At 40.4% G+C, this 16877-nt stretch overlaps 1 protein-coding gene and 1 long non-coding RNA gene across 2 annotated transcripts; one reads left to right on the top strand and one right to left on the bottom strand.

Annotated features, from left to right (window-relative positions):
- Positions 1-293: 293 nt before the first annotated feature.
- Positions 294-5859, bottom strand: LOC135258360 (uncharacterized). The gene is made up of 2 exons (XR_010330953.1): positions 5552-5859; positions 294-1507 (listed from the first exon to the last, which is right to left on the bottom strand). It is a non-coding gene; the product is annotated as an uncharacterized LOC135258360 (long non-coding RNA).
- Positions 5860-8956: 3097 nt separating this feature from the next.
- On the top strand, positions 8957-13110 carry glula (glutamate-ammonia ligase (glutamine synthase) a). Its single transcript, XM_064341822.1, has 7 exons — positions 8957-9113; positions 9844-10028; positions 10817-10978; positions 11100-11246; positions 11359-11486; positions 11738-11937; positions 12037-13110. Exons 2-7 carry the CDS (start codon positions 9863-9865, stop codon positions 12353-12355), a joined length of 1122 nt encoding a protein of 373 aa, XP_064197892.1. The 5' UTR covers positions 8957-9113; positions 9844-9862; the 3' UTR covers positions 12356-13110.
- The last annotated feature ends 3767 nt before the right edge of the window (positions 13111-16877 follow it).

The following is a 16877-nucleotide window of genomic DNA, read 5'->3' as shown; positions in this document are numbered from 1 at the left end:
TTCATAGAGTTGAGTTGAGCTATTTTGCAAAAATTCTTGGTTTTGATGGTACTGAAAATATTCCAATGTGAATCTGTTGTCCTCCTAGACATTTGTATTGCAAGAAAGTGGCTAACAAATAAATTAATAAATGGGGTCAGAAACCAAAGCTAATTGACTGCTTTGCACCCACTTTTTTTCAAAGGAGGTGCAGAGATAGCCTATATTGTTTTAAACACTCCGCAGTATGATTGACAAGGGTTTTTTACTTTTTATTATATATATATATATATATATATATATATATAGATATATAGATGTATACACACTCACCGGCCACTTCAATAGGTACACCTGTTCAACTGCTCGCAAATATCTGCTCACAAATATCTAATCAGCCAATCATGTGGCAGCAACTCAATGATTTAGGCATGTAGACATGGTCAAGACGATCTGCTGTTCAAACCAAGCATCAGAACGGGGAAGAAAGGTGATTTAAGTGACTTTGAATGTGGCATGGTTGTTGGTGCCAGACGGGCTGGTTTGAGTAGCCTATTTCAGAAACTGCTGATCTACTGGGATTTTCACGCGCAACCATCTCTTGGGTTTACAGAGAATGGTCCGAAAAAGAGAAAATATCCAGTGAGCGGAAGTTCTCTGGGCGAAAATGCCTTGTTGATGGCAGAGGTCAGAGGAGAATGGCCAGACTGGTTCGAGCTGATAGGAAGGCAACAGTAACTCAAATAACCACTCCTTACAACCGAGGTATGCAGAAGAGCATCTCTGAATGCAAAACACGTCGAATCCTGAAGCAGATGGGCTACAGCAGGAGAAGACCACACCGGGTGCCACTCCTGTCACCTAATGAAGTGGCCGGTGAGTGTATATACGCAGAGTATGGTTTATTTAAATTCAGTTACAGCACATAGACTTTTTTCCAACGATGGTATTTTTCGATATAAATATGCCACCGTGTTAACACATTTCTATGCTCGCGGGTCAGGCAGTGTTCACGTAAGAAGAAATGTTAGCACAGTGCTTACGATAGTCCAAAGTGCTGCGAAGAAAACGGCGACAGATTTACTTCGTCGTCACAACTGTCCAGAATGTGAAACACTGGCATTCTTCACGGTCGGGAGAAGGTTTACGACAACGTTACCTGGCTAGCATCATAGTTTTAGCATCACTAGCGGTGCTCACCCACCAACAAAGCAAAGCACCTGTTCAGTTCTCCTCGTAGTTCGCCTCATACCTCATCCCAATTTCGTGCCGATCTCACGTTAACTCTCCTCCTCTTCCCCTGTTCCCGGTCGCTTGGACACCTAGCAGCTTCAAAATTGTAAGGTCGTTGTACTTTATGTCCATAATTCGTGGTATAGGCTACTCAACGCCGTCCGCCTCCACTGTGGGGTCCATCTTCCTCATTTTAGGCCATGCTGTAGCTGTCGTTATCTCAGGTAGGCCTTCCTATACATCACTTCCAGGATTTTCAACTCAATCAGTTTTACAGTTGGGCGCGGCTAAAGACCTGGCAAAAGAGAACCACTCCAATTAAAACCGTCAGTTTTAAATTCATGAAATAAAGTTCCCGCACAGTTTTTCCACACATTATTTGACTGGGGTGCTTAAGTTGCAGTTTCGATTATAGTAAGTGACAGTAAATGCATTATTACGATAATAAAGACATTTTATATTAAACCGAATAACCTACTACACAGCCTAAACACAACCAGTATTTGAAATGATTTTAAAAAGGCTAGCCATATTTCATATAACTTCAAGTTATATACATTTTATATAATTTCAAGCGGTTTGAAAAATTTGTTTTACTCTTTGCTGAATGTCATATGAAATAACTTGGAATCAGATATACTGATACCCTCCTGTTACAATAACTCAAAAACAGGATAACTATCAGGAAGAGTCAATGTGGCACTTCACAAATTGTGTGTATTCTTTTCTTTAAGGCGAAGACAGGCCCTTAATGCAAAAACTGTGTGGAAAAACTAGCTGTAAATTAACTAAACTGAACACAGCATTTTTTTTTTGTTTTTTTTTAAAGAAATCATTGTACACACTTTTCTTTGAGACCAGGAAAATGCCCAGCCTCTTTTTAATTACTTTCCTATATCTTTTACAAAGGGGTGAGTTCACAGTGAGCTAAAGGACTCTCAGCTGGCATGTCCCAGTTATATGATGTTAAAAAAAAAACACCCTTACTTCAAATTGCTGGGTAGATTAATTTTCTGATATAGAAGATATTGCTCTGCATACTAATTCGCCACCATTCATGCTGTGGAGACCAAACCTTTTCATGGAGGTATAATTAACAATGGAATGTGTGCCTTTATATCCTGCATGTAGCCAGAACTGAGTTTATTATCTTTTTAAATAGGGGGAGAATTAAAACCACCGTCGTGTCTGTTCACTATTGTGTTACACCCTTAATTGCTTTCGCCTTCCAGAAATATTTGGCAGGCCACAAACAAAGCGCTGATGGGCAAATGCTGTCAATGATGAGTTGCAAATATCAGTAGTTCATCAGCAGTTCATTAGATGGGCTCCACAGACATAAAGGCTACAAAACTTGTTGCACACTGCAGTTGCTGATACTGAGATTAGTTTTGACAGGAGCATGCTTTGTGTGATTAATTCACTGGGGGAAAGGGAAATGCTGCTCCAGAACGGAGCATAAAATATTCATTCTGAAGAAGGAAGCTTGTCTTGCTGAAATTTTAAGGATGCCAAACTGATGATGAGGAAGGCCCTCTGGTGGTGGAAAGTGGGAGCTACTACATGACACTCCTCAGAGCAATCTTCGCTACTTCTGTGCATTTTGTCCATTGATATTAGTCCTTTATGTGCAAGGTTTTGATTGTGTATGTTTGTGACGTCCCTGAATGTAAAAAATTTTGGTCCCTTGGTGTATGCTAAACTTTGATCTCAAATAAAGAATTTAAACATGCTCATAGCAACCCTGGTAAAGGTTTATGTACTAAGAAGGCACTCCTCTAGCAAATGGATGAGCCCCACAGTCTGAGATCAAATCCCAGCCATTCCAGTGCCGGCCTGTGGTACTCACAGAAAATGTGAGATTCGCACTTCTCTGTAGCTCTGTATAAACAGGTAGCACACGGAGGCAGTGTGAGGGGTTGCTGGTCTCTGATGAGGTTCATCTGAGGTCTGGGGAACCTGCAGATGTTCAGCGGCAACACAAATTATCGCCAGGGCTCCCAGGCCCACACAGTGCAGGCCAGGCACAGCTGAATGGGGCCAGAGAGAAGACAGGAGCACTGATGTGATATCTATAGTGTTTTCTCATGTGATTGCATCAGTATAATAATGGAATCCTGCATGAGCAGTTAGCCTGCAGATATATGACCGGACAAATTCCAAGTTGAATTCGCTTTTTCAGTGCTGGGAATCTGGTACTATACAATAGTGGTCAGATTTATACTTATAATACATAATGGCATATACAATACACAATGACACACATTTGTGCTGGTCAGACCATGCACTGGTTTGTCATATTGTGCAGTACATTTTACAACACAGTCAGTTTCTGAAGGGACAATTTGCATCGTGTCTGTTCCTACAGTCATTGAATGTCATTTCTCCCACCTATGGTCAGCTTGCTTTCATGAATCACTGAATGTGAAAGTCCGTTATTTAAATTTTGAAATTAAACTGAAGGTCATAATGTGTCTTCCTCTGACTCATGTCTGTGTGAGCCTGACTTGGGAGCCACGGGGTGATAAGAAGTAACAGTGATGTCTTGTAATTTACAGGAGAGCGCACGCGTGTATGCACTCTCCTGAATCAATAGCGGAGGCTGCCGCAATGAATGTGCATATACAGACCACTGGGAATTCCAAATGTGCAGGGATATAGAGTTCGTTCTGAATGGCGTGTAAATGAGACACAGGCTTGACAGAGGTCATAGAAAATTAGGCAGCACGTTTTCATGAGGTCAAGGCCGATTCACCTCTCTCCCATTAGAGCACGTTGTCCATGTGTGTGACTGTGGAGCACATGACAAAAAAGAGCACCTTACTAGCAAACAATTATTTTAATCGGCATCCCATCAACATAAACTTGGGTCCTCCTCAATCCTCAATGCAAGTACTCTACTCCATTGAACTACAGAATTGCTGCATGTATATGCTATACACTACAGAATTGACTAAATCTGAGAGCTCCAGGTTTGCTATTATTTAATTGCTGAATAATTAAATTATCAATTAAATTAGTGACATCTTGGGTCTGAATTGGTTGCTGATTTTAAACTGAAAACTTCCAGGACCTGGTTAGGGACCAGAAGAATACTTCATGCCCCACATTTCTTGGCCTGACAAGATTGGGCCACTAGATGGCGAAGTAAGATCACTGAAATTGAATTCATTTCTCAGTTTCCTCTTGTAAAAAACTCCTAGGTCTGAATTCAGTCAACATTTGTCCTGTATATTAATTCACAACTAAATTCACATGAAATGCAAAACTGTAAGTACATTTGCATGTGTAAGTTTAATTTAGCATAATGTGTACTCATGTAATAACAAGAGAACACTGAATTTTCTCACAGAAAAACACGCCTGCTTTTTTCAATAATGTTCCTGAGAAACGACATATGTGGTAATTTCAGAATGTAATGCTCTGAGGAGAATACTGAATATGAATACTGAAACTAATTCTTTTTTTATATCATACATTTCTTGCAAAGTTAAATTGTGTTATGGTAGGGCCCCAAAACGATCTGCTTTCCTTTGAAATCAATCTGGAGGATAGGCCATAAAGGGTGCTGTCACATTGCTACCTTTTGAAGCATTTACAACCTCCTGTCCCCTTGACATGTTACAGAGAGGATACTGACCTGGATTTAATAAAGGCGCTTTAACTTTAAAGTACAAAAAAATGCTACATTGTCTCTTCATAAAACAGAATTTTATGAGCTGATTTTGGCAATTGCTGAACTGGCTAAACTGTGTTTTTGCGACAACAAACACTTGCTTTTATTTGTAAGATAGGACTAAGGACAAAGGCTGATTGAATCATTCCTCTGCCATCTGCAAGTCTGCAAATATTCTCTCTACAAGACTGCTCCGCCATTTATGCTAACTAGACATCTCACACGGTTTAATTCCTTTAGCACATTTCACACTATACTGTATCTAAAGACGATCAAATTAGTTAAATCTCCTCAGGATTCGCTCAGGCAATGCAAAAAGTAAATGTGTTCAGATTGTCAGTTTCTCCCTGTAACCTTAACAACAGGTCAGTACAGTACTGATGGAGAGGTGAGTTCTCTGTGCACAATATGCAAAACTACAGAGGGCACACAGGGTGTTTCCAAACACGCAACATCGTTTAAACAAATACCGGACGGCATTCGCCCATGTATAAACAGACGACTCTGCTGTCATTACAATTAGCGCTTTAATGACGTGGGTCTCCCACAGGAGCTTACTCCCAGCACAGGCAGAACTCAGTAGTTAAGATCAGGTTCGAGATTAAACATTGTTATTAGCCAACTATGCCTGGGAGCAGTAGGAGACATTTGCTGTCATCTCACCTTCTCTGCCAAACGCTGCCCGAGTAGCCACTGCACAAGCACCTCCTAGCCGCTCGCTACCAGCAGCTCTCTTGTGGTGCACTGTATGGCTCTTGCTTTCCACAAATATGATGAAAGCCTTGTACTTAGCTTGTGGGGCATGGAGCAATGGGAGTATTCTGTTAAAAGTACACAAAGCAGTGATGTACAGTAAGTCATTTGAGGACACGTTCTACCTTGGCACAATGCCATCTGTGCCCCGACTAATTAAAAATTCAGCAGATCGCACTGGTGCTCAGTAAATTTGGATTTTGGTTTATCTGGTTGTGTGTAATTTCAGCTCACTCTATGGTAGAATAACAGGGGTTACAGCTCTTTACATTTTGGCATAGCATAAGTCATTTTTGATTTCTCACACTTTTAAACCATTTGGCTACACTGCCTTCACAAATATTTTAAACCCTTTCTTTCCATTCCGCAAAAGAATGGAAAACAAGAACATGATATAATTCTAATCTCTTTGTCACTCTATGATAGTCATATGTGGCCAGTACTGTACATTTGGTGCTTACTCTATATTTAAATTGACTAGTCAGTTAAGCCATTACCAATACAGGTACATATTGTTTTGATTTGATTGCATTGTTGAATCTGTGTGCACACTGCACTGTGTGGGGGGAAATGTAGTAAACACATAATTGGTTTAGTAATCATTTGTATGTGAGAGAATTTTTTGGGCAAGGTTTCTTTGCAAGGTTTTTTGAGAAACAGTACTGCTTTATTCAGGGATTCTGCTGTGGGTTAGCTCCATTGTACAATATAGCTTAGGCTGTTTTGTTTGACTGTGTTCTCCTACATATGCTGCAAGAAACACTTGTCCGATACATGCACACAATACAAAAAGGCTTACCATCCTGCAATTCTTAAATTAATGAAATAGATATACCGGTAGGATTCACATACAAGCAACCAGCATTACTTAAACGCTGGACTGTGCAGTAGCTAAATCACATTTCAGATTCTTCATGGCCTACAACCCTAAATCAATAGCTTCTGTTCCATATTTGCATAGTGACAGCATCTTTACAAACTGCTCCATGAGGCAGCGAAGGCAAGATCAAGCTACATCACTGTATAACAAACTGATGATGAAATAATGCATCAAAAAGATGGCACTCAGTGACACATTGATAGCATAGCCTGAAATAGAGCAAACCCAATTTCAGGTATATTGAAGCCGTAAATATTCATGCGCGTAAAGATCTACAGCGCACCGCCCTGGACAGCCAGTGAATCCATGCTCGTGTCAGCTCAGAGATTGCAAAGACACAATCAGATCACAATCAGTTTCAGCCAACACACTAATCGTTTTCACACCCGAACACCAGTTCTAATCTACATTGGACGAATCATGAGCCTAAATTAATCGGCAGTCGCCATTGGTTTCCTTTTTGCCTTGTCAGGGGTTGGGCTTGATGAGTCTGGCTGTGACGCAGGGCAGGGGCGAGCCTGATTTAGTCAGTTTTGTTTCCTGTGTGGTTTCCTTCCTTTTTAAAGCAGTAAGCAGACAAGCTGGCCTTTATGTCTGCAGGAGAGGTTGAGAATGGCCACACACGAGTAGATTACCGTATCCATGCAATATAACAACAAGTTGATGTGAGGCGCTTGTTGATGCCCCTGAAAAACTATTTGATAATCTCAGAGATACATCACTGAGGTTATAAAATGTCCCTGATCAAACACTTTCAGCATTCTGCTGTGGCACATGGCATATTAAGGCAGTGACACTTTAAAGTACACTCTGTAAATTACAATAGACCTTCAAACTATACATGCACTCATTTTGCTGAGTTTTCCGTAAATATCTCTATTGCATTGTTTGTCCCTCCCCTGAATATTTAATATTCTTCCAAAAAGATGTAAAAAAATTTTTTTCGAACTAATAGAGGATGGACTGGACTGTCAATGTCAACTGGACTGTAATAGTCAATGCAGTATTGTGTTTTCGTCACATTTAGTTGCAGATATATTTTGTCATCGACTCCTTGTTTTTCCCAGCAAAATTTAGGATTACTGTGGCCAGCTTGAGCAAGTGTTTTTCTACAGTAGACCCACAGTGAGATAGCTCATTCTGGACCCTAAAGCAATAACTTATTCCAAAACACAGAGGTAGTGTATGGAGGGGCCAAAGTCAAAAAATAAAAGCCACTGAATCCCAGCCCCTCCCAAACCACCATGCAGCAGTGTCTCCCATATATTTGGAAAGAGACATGTGCCACCATTGCAAGTAACCTGTTCACAAAATCAATCAAGAAAAGACGGTTCATCGGGGCCTATTGGATTAAATAAAATATGCTGAATACAGTAAATGCTATCTACGTCATCCTCTGTATCTCAATGAGTTAATATATCCCAGTATAAACTCACTGCAGGCAGAAGATCATGTATTTATCCCACCCAGGCCTAGTCTAGACATTTTTGTTGGCTTTTACCTTTGCTGAGTATTGTAATTACAGTTGCTTGCCCAGTGTTACATAACCCAGTGTTTGTCCTTTGGTTGTCCTGCAGCCTATCTTGCGCAATTATACCGAGCTCACTTTAATATCAAAACAAATCTCTGGATTTGGAACTTTCCACAGCCTGTGCAGGTTCAGCTACACTGAGAATAATAAACCCATTGAAATGTTCACATTTTTCCATCTTTGAATCAGCCTGTCTACAAATATGTATAAATGGGCAATGCACAAGCTAAATCTATACATAACACTTCAGTATAACAATTAATCTATTGTATTTTTTGCAAAGTCTATATGCACTATGTTAAACCACGCTGAAAAGCACACAGAAGCAAATAGGAATGAGCTGTGATTTCCTTAAAATAAATATTTCTCATGACTAATGACACAAGATTTGAATATTATGTTAGGGAATATGAAGGGATATTTATAATCGCTTCAAATGCAAATGTTGCCATTTTGTAAACACTACGAAATGTATTTTTTTATTTTTTTATTTTTTTATTTACAGTATTAATTTATTTTGACGGTTCTTCTTTTTAAGAACACGGGGTGGCGCTTTGGTGTTAATAGTAGTGGTACTCTTATTCTCATGAAGGTTAGGTAACATCCTAGGACTTTTATTCACAATAGAACGTTTAAATTGGGTCAGCAACGTTAGTGCACAAAACCATACGATTCTGATGTGTTAAATATTGCAACCAAACTTTGAATGGTGTTTTCTCCGTTTAATTTTGAAAATATGTATACATTCGTAAAATTATTCATCAGACTCCACATTCGAACAGCACACAATTGACTTAAATTCAGCTAGGGGGCGAAATTGCTCCTCGCGATTGTCTCAATCCAACGAAAACACCACATGTGCCTTCCACCACCCGAACACGAACAGATCACGTTTCTTTCTGACCAATCAGAAGCGCTGAGTTCCAATTCTTCACGTTATAAATTTGAGTGAAACTGGTGTCTGGGGTAGAGGATGAGAGAGACTGAATCGGGATATTTGAAAACCCCTAACTGGACTCACCAGTTCCCCTTCTTCTATTTTAATTATAAATTAATTTCAGGTAACTGGCTGCCTTTAATCTTTTGAACATTTTTGACATTAATTTGATATTGTCGTGTACTTATGAAACTTGTGCTTTAGTGGATGCGTCATACTGAGTGATTCTTGGCTATTATATGCTTACTTTTGGGATGCTGTTCGACCTGTAGTATTTTCAGATTTCTCATTTAGAATGTATCATTCTTACTGTAAAAGTAGTTATCTAGTTTGCGAGTGAATTGTTACGGGGGTGTTTAATTTTATTGTGTAAATTCAGGGTGATGCAATATCGCTAGCTATTACTGGTGTAGCTAATGTAACCATGACTACATCAGTACTGATGGGGAATTCCGTCTCCGTGTTCCCTACACACGGATGTTTATCGTAGTGTCTTTGCTACAACAGTTGGTCCTGTTAAAGAAGGCGTTGACAGTCCATCGCTTATTTTAGTGGTAATTGTGTTGGAAATTGTGGCTATACAATTTTGTTCGAAATTGAAACCGCGAATCAACTGTTCATTTTGTTCACGTGCAAGTGCATGTCGCCTTTGTCTTTGTTGTGACGTTGTAGACAACTGAATATGTTCTAAAATGCATAAATGCGGATTCTCCGTTAGTCATTCGGGGTTAGAAACTAACCGTCCAGATTGTGTCTTGTGTATCAGACCTATCTCTAATATTTAGCCTGATCGGTTTTGTATTTCAAAGCGGGGTTATGCATTCGGCTGAGGATTCTATGTTTGTTTTTCCTAGGTGTCTTATAGCAGTTAAGATGGCCACTTCCGCCAGTTCCAGTTTGAGTAAAGCTGTGAAACAGCAGTACATGGAACTTCCCCAGGGGGATAAGGTTCAAGCAATGTACATCTGGATTGATGGAACCGGGGAGGGACTTCGCTGCAAGACCAGAACCTTGGATTCAGAGCCCAAGAGCATCGAAGGTAAAACGTTGAATTGTGTTGCTGGAACGTTAATTTATTTGTAAAATGTATGCCTTCCCGATCAGTGCATACACCTCACTTCTTTTGGATGTGGGGACATATTTGTAATTGTGTTAAATATAACCTAATTTAGTTGAAAGGGTTGACTTGTTTTTTAAATGTTAATTTGCTTATGTCTCGATCTGCCGAATAACATGCATTGTAGTTTGCCAACTCCAGTATTCCAAAACTGGTCTTGGCTGCCTGTAGCCTACGTTTATGTAACGCTGATCCCACTATTAAACTCCAGGGGAAACTATAACGAATCACTGGGGTTGGAACTTTCCATAGTTTGCTTAGCCTCTGCTACAGTGTAACTGGGTAATTACCCCAGTGAAATGTTCTTGTTTAAAGTTTTTAATTAGTTTGTCCAGAAACCTGCATGAATAGGACATGCACCGACTAGAGTACATAATTGCAGTGTAGAATAACAGACCCATATATATACGTTATCCTTCAACGGACTCTGGATAATGGCCTGCTAAATTAAAATAAAATTTTAATGAGCATACTTATGTTTGTTGCAAGTCTGTGCTCCATGTAACATTATTCCAAAAACTTCCTTATTGAATTGTCGCAAAGCGTCAAAGGCCCATTTGATCTTAAAGTGCTAACACTGGTGCCACAACTAGCATTTTTTTATTTTATTAATTATTGGATGTGCTGTTACGGAGGCAAACACCACATAATTGTACACCTCAAAGGCTTCGTCTGCTTTTATTTAAATGTCAATTTCCTTACCGTCGCAGAACTGCCGGAGTGGAACTTTGATGGCTCCAGCACATACCAGTCGGAGGGCTCCAACAGCGACATGTACCTGATCCCTTCCGCCATGTTCCGGGATCCCTTCCGCAAAGACCCCAACAAACTGGTCCTGTGCGAAGTGCTGAAATACAACCGCAAGCCTGCAGGTAAGGGATGAGCACCTGTTCGCCCTTTGATCACATTATCTGTGGACAGCTTGCTCCCGTTGCGGGCTCTGCGAGAGGATTTGGTGTGAACGTTTGCCATTTGTCCCGTGTCGTACCGTAGAAACCAACCTCCGCAAGACTTGCAACAAAATCATGGAAATGGTGGAGAATCAGCACCCATGGTTTGGCATGGAGCAGGAGTACACCATCCTGGGCACTGACGGTCACCCCTTTGGCTGGCCTTCAAACGGCTTCCCCGGGCCCCAAGGTAAGTTTCAGTCTTATTCAGAAAGCTGACCGTGATGCTAGCACTGGCTTCTGTGGACTAGCGTGTTTGCTGCTATGGCATGCATTGCATCTGAACGGTTGGTGTTGTGCAGGTCCTTACTATTGTGGCGTGGGAGCGGACAAGGCCTATGGGAGAGACGTTGTGGAGGCCCATTACAGAGCTTGCCTGTATGCTGGGGTTCAGATCTGTGGCACAAATGCCGAAGTCATGCCTGCACAGGTAAGGACATCAGCTGTACAGTTTGCATTTGAACATCCTGATAAATCCCCGCAGGATGAATAAAATGTATTGTTTGAATCCTGAGTACTGTGGGGAGCCTTGTTACCTCAGGGCTGCCCAACCCTGAGTGGGAAAAACTACAGGATGATAGATTTCCAGGAACAGGGTTGGGCAGCCCTGCATTAAGTACACCATTACCATGCTGTTGCTCACATCAGCAGTGCGTTGACTTTCCGGTTCTCTTTGTTCAGTGGGAGTTCCAGGTTGGCCCTTGTGAAGGCATCAACATGGGAGACCACCTGTGGGCTGCACGCTTCATCCTGCACAGGGTCTGCGAGGACTTTGGCGTGGTGGCTTCGTTCGACCCCAAGCCCATCCCCGGGAACTGGAATGGCGCTGGCTGCCACACAAACTTCAGCACCAAGGAGATGCGGGAAGATGGCGGGCTCAAGTAAGTTCAGATCATACTGCAGAAGCAATACTCCCTTCACAATTTAGAGGTAGAAATCCTTGCTACTTCTGAGCTAACCCTTTTCCCCTTTGTGCGCAGGTTCATTGAAGAGTCCATCGAGAAGCTGGGGAAGAGGCACGACTACCACATCCGCGCCTACGACCCCAAGGGGGGGCTGGACAACGCCAGGCGCCTGACCGGACGCCACGAAACGTCCAACATCCACGAGTTCTCTGCCGGCGTGGCCAACCGCGGGGCCAGCATCCGCATCCCGCGCACAGTCGGCCAGGATAAGAAGGGCTACTTCGAAGACCGCCGCCCCTCGGCCAACTGCGATCCCTACGCCGTCACGGAAGCACTGATCCGCACGTGTTTGCTCAGCGAAGAGGGTGATGAGCCTATGGACTACAAGAATTAAATTCCTCCCCAGGACTGAATTTTTTCCCTGACCCCCCCACCCCCACCCTCTTCTCACTCCTTTCCCTTCCTGATACATATTAAATCCCATGTGTTTAAAGGCTGAGAGGTCTTAACTAGTACTGTATGTTTGCTTTTAAAGATATTTTGAATTTCAGCTTCAGTAGCACAAAGTTGACTGGTCAACTTACCACGTGGAATTAAAATAATCGATCAATATCAGTTGTTCAGAGAGTATTCAGGGGGTGTGGCAGGTGGCATGGTTTGTCCTCAGCTTGATATCTGAACAGGGGAATGGACTATGAAGACTTGAAATCCCTTGTTGCGAGCTTTGCCTACCTTGCCCCTGCTGGGGTTAATGGAAAGAAATGGACACAAGGTTAGAGCAGCCATAGTTTAACTGCTTTGGAAAGTTGCTGAAATTTTCATTGTCATGGCTAGTTCTGTACTTGTGTATTGACCTGCCTTTCAAGCATGCTGATGTGACTAACACTAACAAGTGTACTGAATTGCGTTTGGATTCACTGGGTTGTGTACGGTACACTGAAGTAAGGGTCCAAAAAAAAAAAAATGCATTTGTTTTGTGTAAATGTGGGTCTCTTGTCTACGTTCTGTAGAATTCCTATCAAACTGAACTTGATTGCTTCTCCCTGATGTCTGGCGTTTTAGACTTTAGCACCTGTTTGGTAAATCTTGAGTTGCTGAACCTGGTGTTTTTTATGAAAAATAATAAAATGTTTATATTTTTTACCACGACTTTCGCCTCTGACCCTTTCCTTGAACCGAAGGACAAGTTTGCTTTGAGTACTGTTGTCAAGGTGACTCGACTGGCAGTACTGGAGATGAATGGGAAATTAGCACTGTACTCATTCCTTGCTTCAGTGTAAACCATAATTCTGTATGTTGTGAAGACGAGCCTTCACAGTAGCCAGACCTCACTTACATGTGTGTTTGGATAGTCCGACGGCCTCATGAACTGCCGAGAGCGTTCTTTTACCAATCGCTTAGTACGAGGAGTTTAATTCAGTGAATTTCACTCAAATTGCAAAATTGTACATTTGAAATGGACTTTCCCCACAGTCAAATGACAGTGTCTACATAGACTTGTAGCTTACTCTAAAGACTGGCTACTGGGATCAATGTACTATGTAGCTAAAATGTTTTTACCATAACTTGAGTATGGGAACTCTTAAAATGAGAGGCTGATTTTGTCTCCTTACTCTGGGGCGATTGTTACCTCTTTTTAAAACAATGGACTGAAATGGTGTGGTGACACATTCTGCTTTGAATTTTACTGAACTTTTCCAAAATAGTTAGGCATTTAATGCATTTAGAAAAGACTTCTTGAAGGCTTTAGAAATGCTTATGAAAGTCTACAAAACTGACCCCTAAAGTAAAAATCCTGAGCTGTTTTTTTCCATAAGGCCTTTTTTTGTTTTGTTTTTTCCAAACTACTTTGCCCCTCAAGTGAACCAGAATAACCAGGAAGCCACATTTCCACTGAGAGATACAGTTAAATTGTTTATTCATGACGGCCTTGTTCTTAAGGAAACCATACAAACAAGACTTTGTTGAATGGTGCTGTTGCTCACATATGCCCAGTGAAGAAATTGAAAAATGACAACAGGCCAGCTGAAACTGCCTGCATGCCGTCTGCTTGGCTTGCGTGCTAAGCAAGAGTCCGTGACATCTTGTTAGCATCTATGACATCACAAGACGATATTAGATTAGAAGTTCCTCTGGCTGAAAATCCTGTGTCTGAACGCATGCGTCATCTTGGTGAGGAAGTGAAGAAACCTACTTTTGGGAAATGCAGTGACCCATCTTTGCTCAAATTAAACCTTATGATAAAATACCAAAGAAAGATTTACGAATGGCCTCCTCAAACTAACTAAAATGAGTAATGAATTTTTTGTTTGATTAAATGGCGGCCTATCCCTTATTGCTAATATCTGAATTGCTTCATTGTGGATTTGTTGCTAGATATTGATTTAAAAATTGTCTTAAGTAGTTTATTAATTTTGACCAATTAGTTGTGCTTGCTCATGAATATGCATGTGGGTCAGTAACTATCGTTACAAGAGTAAAGTTTTGCCATTTTCTTAATAATAATGTCTGAGGAAATATTATCGATTCAATAAATGCATTCACAACTGCAAGTAAGAAATATTTCTTCACAGATCTGTCTGAGGATCCTGTCACTGCATATTATCAAAGCATAGTTTTGCCTCAGAGCTTAGAAAAGCTGTCTCAGCCTTTCATCTTTACAAAGCTGAGTAGTTTCCCTGCTACATGTCCAGACAATCAAAGATTGCACTTGGGAAATGTCTTAAACTAAATCTAATTGTTCTGGGTTTCCATACACATAGCACATTATGGCACAGTTATAGGTTTTTTACTCATAAAACATATTGTAGTTTTGCATATATTATTCCTTTAAAAAAAAGCCTTTGATAGAGTGTGGGTACATGACATTTACAATAATCAAAATGATATAGGCCTACAGGCCTTTTCTGCAATGCATCAGTGGCAATCATGCATTCCTGGAATTAATTACAATTAATTTAGATCCTATTTCTAAAGAATAGCATTCAGGTATTAGAAAGCTTACAAATGCTTCTAATGGAAGCTGCACCCTGTTATTCTGCTATTTTAAAAATCACATGTTGCTATCCTGGGCCAAAGCATACTGGATTGTTATGGTTGTGTGATGTAATTAACTGGAGCATTGTGCAGAAGGAATTACTAAATAAATGTGATGACACGGATATTTTTAGTATAGTCTATGCACAGCACCATCAACAAAGAATTATTTCAGTCTTTCATTCATTTTGTGTTTTAATGTACAAAGAAAGGAGAGATAAATGGCAAAATGGCTGACAGAATTCACAGACACTCACTCAAGACAAAACAAGCTGACCAGGCAAAAAAAGTAGATTTGAGCCCTTGTCCAAACCCTTAACCTCTCTTCGCCTTATCATTAGCTCTACGGCTTTGTGCAGACCCCATATTACCTTGATCCAAACAGGCTGTTGAAGTACATAAGCATAAAACAGAGCCAACCAAACCTGAAATACACTCTATAACATGGAACTCAAGCCCAAAAACATTACTGTTGTTTTTCTCAGGGTGGATCTGTCAAGACAAGATCATGCTTTTTGTAAAAGAACAAAAAAAAAACCTCTGAGCAAATCCTCTCCACAGGGTAAAAATATTTACTCTCACTAGTCCCCTCTCTGTCCAGCAGGGGAGGGGCCAGCAACTTTGTTTTGGGACCTTTTACCTACATCTTCGTGCCTTAACAACAGAAAAGGAACACCGCTCTGTGATTGGTCTGGGGAAACCTAGTCAGCCAATGACAAAACATAAGCAGCCAATCTTGTTGAAGAGGAGCACAAAGTTCCTCAGCAGTGAGTAGCAACTTCTTTCAGTTTCCATTATCTCGATTACTGGGTCTTTACAATGTATTCAAAAAAGAGAGAAAATAGCATGCCTTTCAAAGTTATATACAGTGTGTATATATACATATATATATATATATATATTATATATATATATATATATATATATATTATATATATATATATATATATATATATACACATATATACTGTACATATATATATATATATAAACATTAAAGATATATGTATAATATAAATATCAAGTAGATGTAAGAGAACAGATATAAGGAACAAGCTCATAACTCAAGATATAGTCGTAAACCTCACTTAAAGCCAACAGAATATTTTGCACTGATGTTCACGCATTTTAAAATGAAATAATTTCATTAATATTTGCTGTTAAAATTTAGGCACTAAAGTGATCTAATATTGTTAACAACTAATCTGATTCACTTTAGAAAGACAATATGTGAGTAAACCTTACACACTTCTGCGCAGCTACCGCAATGGGTTAAGGATTGTGTGATGGTTAGTGTTTGTGCCTGTGTATCCATCCATCTTAGTTAGTAAAGCATGACAGCAATCGCTGTTTAGTCCCTTTAATACTAACTATATCATTGACAATGCAAGTTCTTGCTATGGCATGAATATGACTGTTCTCACCAGGGTCTTGTTGCGTATCCAAACCAGGCAGCGACGTGTTGGCCTGTTCATACCAGATTTTATCACAGTGATAAAAGAACTACATAAATGGTGTATTCGGGGGTTTGCTGTGATAAGACAGTGATCAGGTTAGTGAGGGTGTGCCATCATAAATGACTCTCAAGAGTATGAAGGTACACATTTGTGACATTTCTGGGCATTTGTCCTGCCTTGGTCTCCCCAGCACGTGTGCATTGTAAATGCATTACGAAGCAGAAATATACAGCCCTGAGGTGAAACATTAGATATACTGTGACAGATCACCCTTCAGATACACAAACAGAAAATGAGCACTACATTGTATTACACTGCCATCGTTTCAACGCTCTTTATTACAACAGAAATAAAGGAATTCATTAAATGGAATAAAATCAGATCAGCTTTTGGACTGATGTTTTTGACAACTGACTACTGGTT

Source organism: Anguilla rostrata, chromosome 6 (assembly GCF_018555375.3).
Source record: "Anguilla rostrata isolate EN2019 chromosome 6, ASM1855537v3, whole genome shotgun sequence".
Taxonomy (NCBI): domain Eukaryota; kingdom Metazoa; phylum Chordata; class Actinopteri; order Anguilliformes; family Anguillidae; genus Anguilla; species Anguilla rostrata.
The sequence above is the reverse complement of the archived record's forward strand: the minus strand, read 5'-3'. Positions and strand labels throughout refer to the sequence as shown.

What these genes read in the sequence shown, in the direction of transcription:
- glula (XM_064341822.1), top strand. Translation starts at nt 9,863, where the DNA reads ATGGCCACTTCCGCCAGTTCCAGTTTGAGTAAAGCTGTGAAACAGCAG. An exon ending in CGGCTTCCCCGGGCCCCAAG is followed by an intron (nt 11,247 to 11,358) that starts GTAAGTTTCAGT and finishes GGTGTTGTGCAG; the next exon opens with GTCCTTACTATTGTGGCGTG. An exon ending in CCGAAGTCATGCCTGCACAG is followed by an intron (nt 11,487 to 11,737) that starts GTAAGGACATCA and finishes CTCTTTGTTCAG; the next exon opens with TGGGAGTTCCAGGTTGGCCC.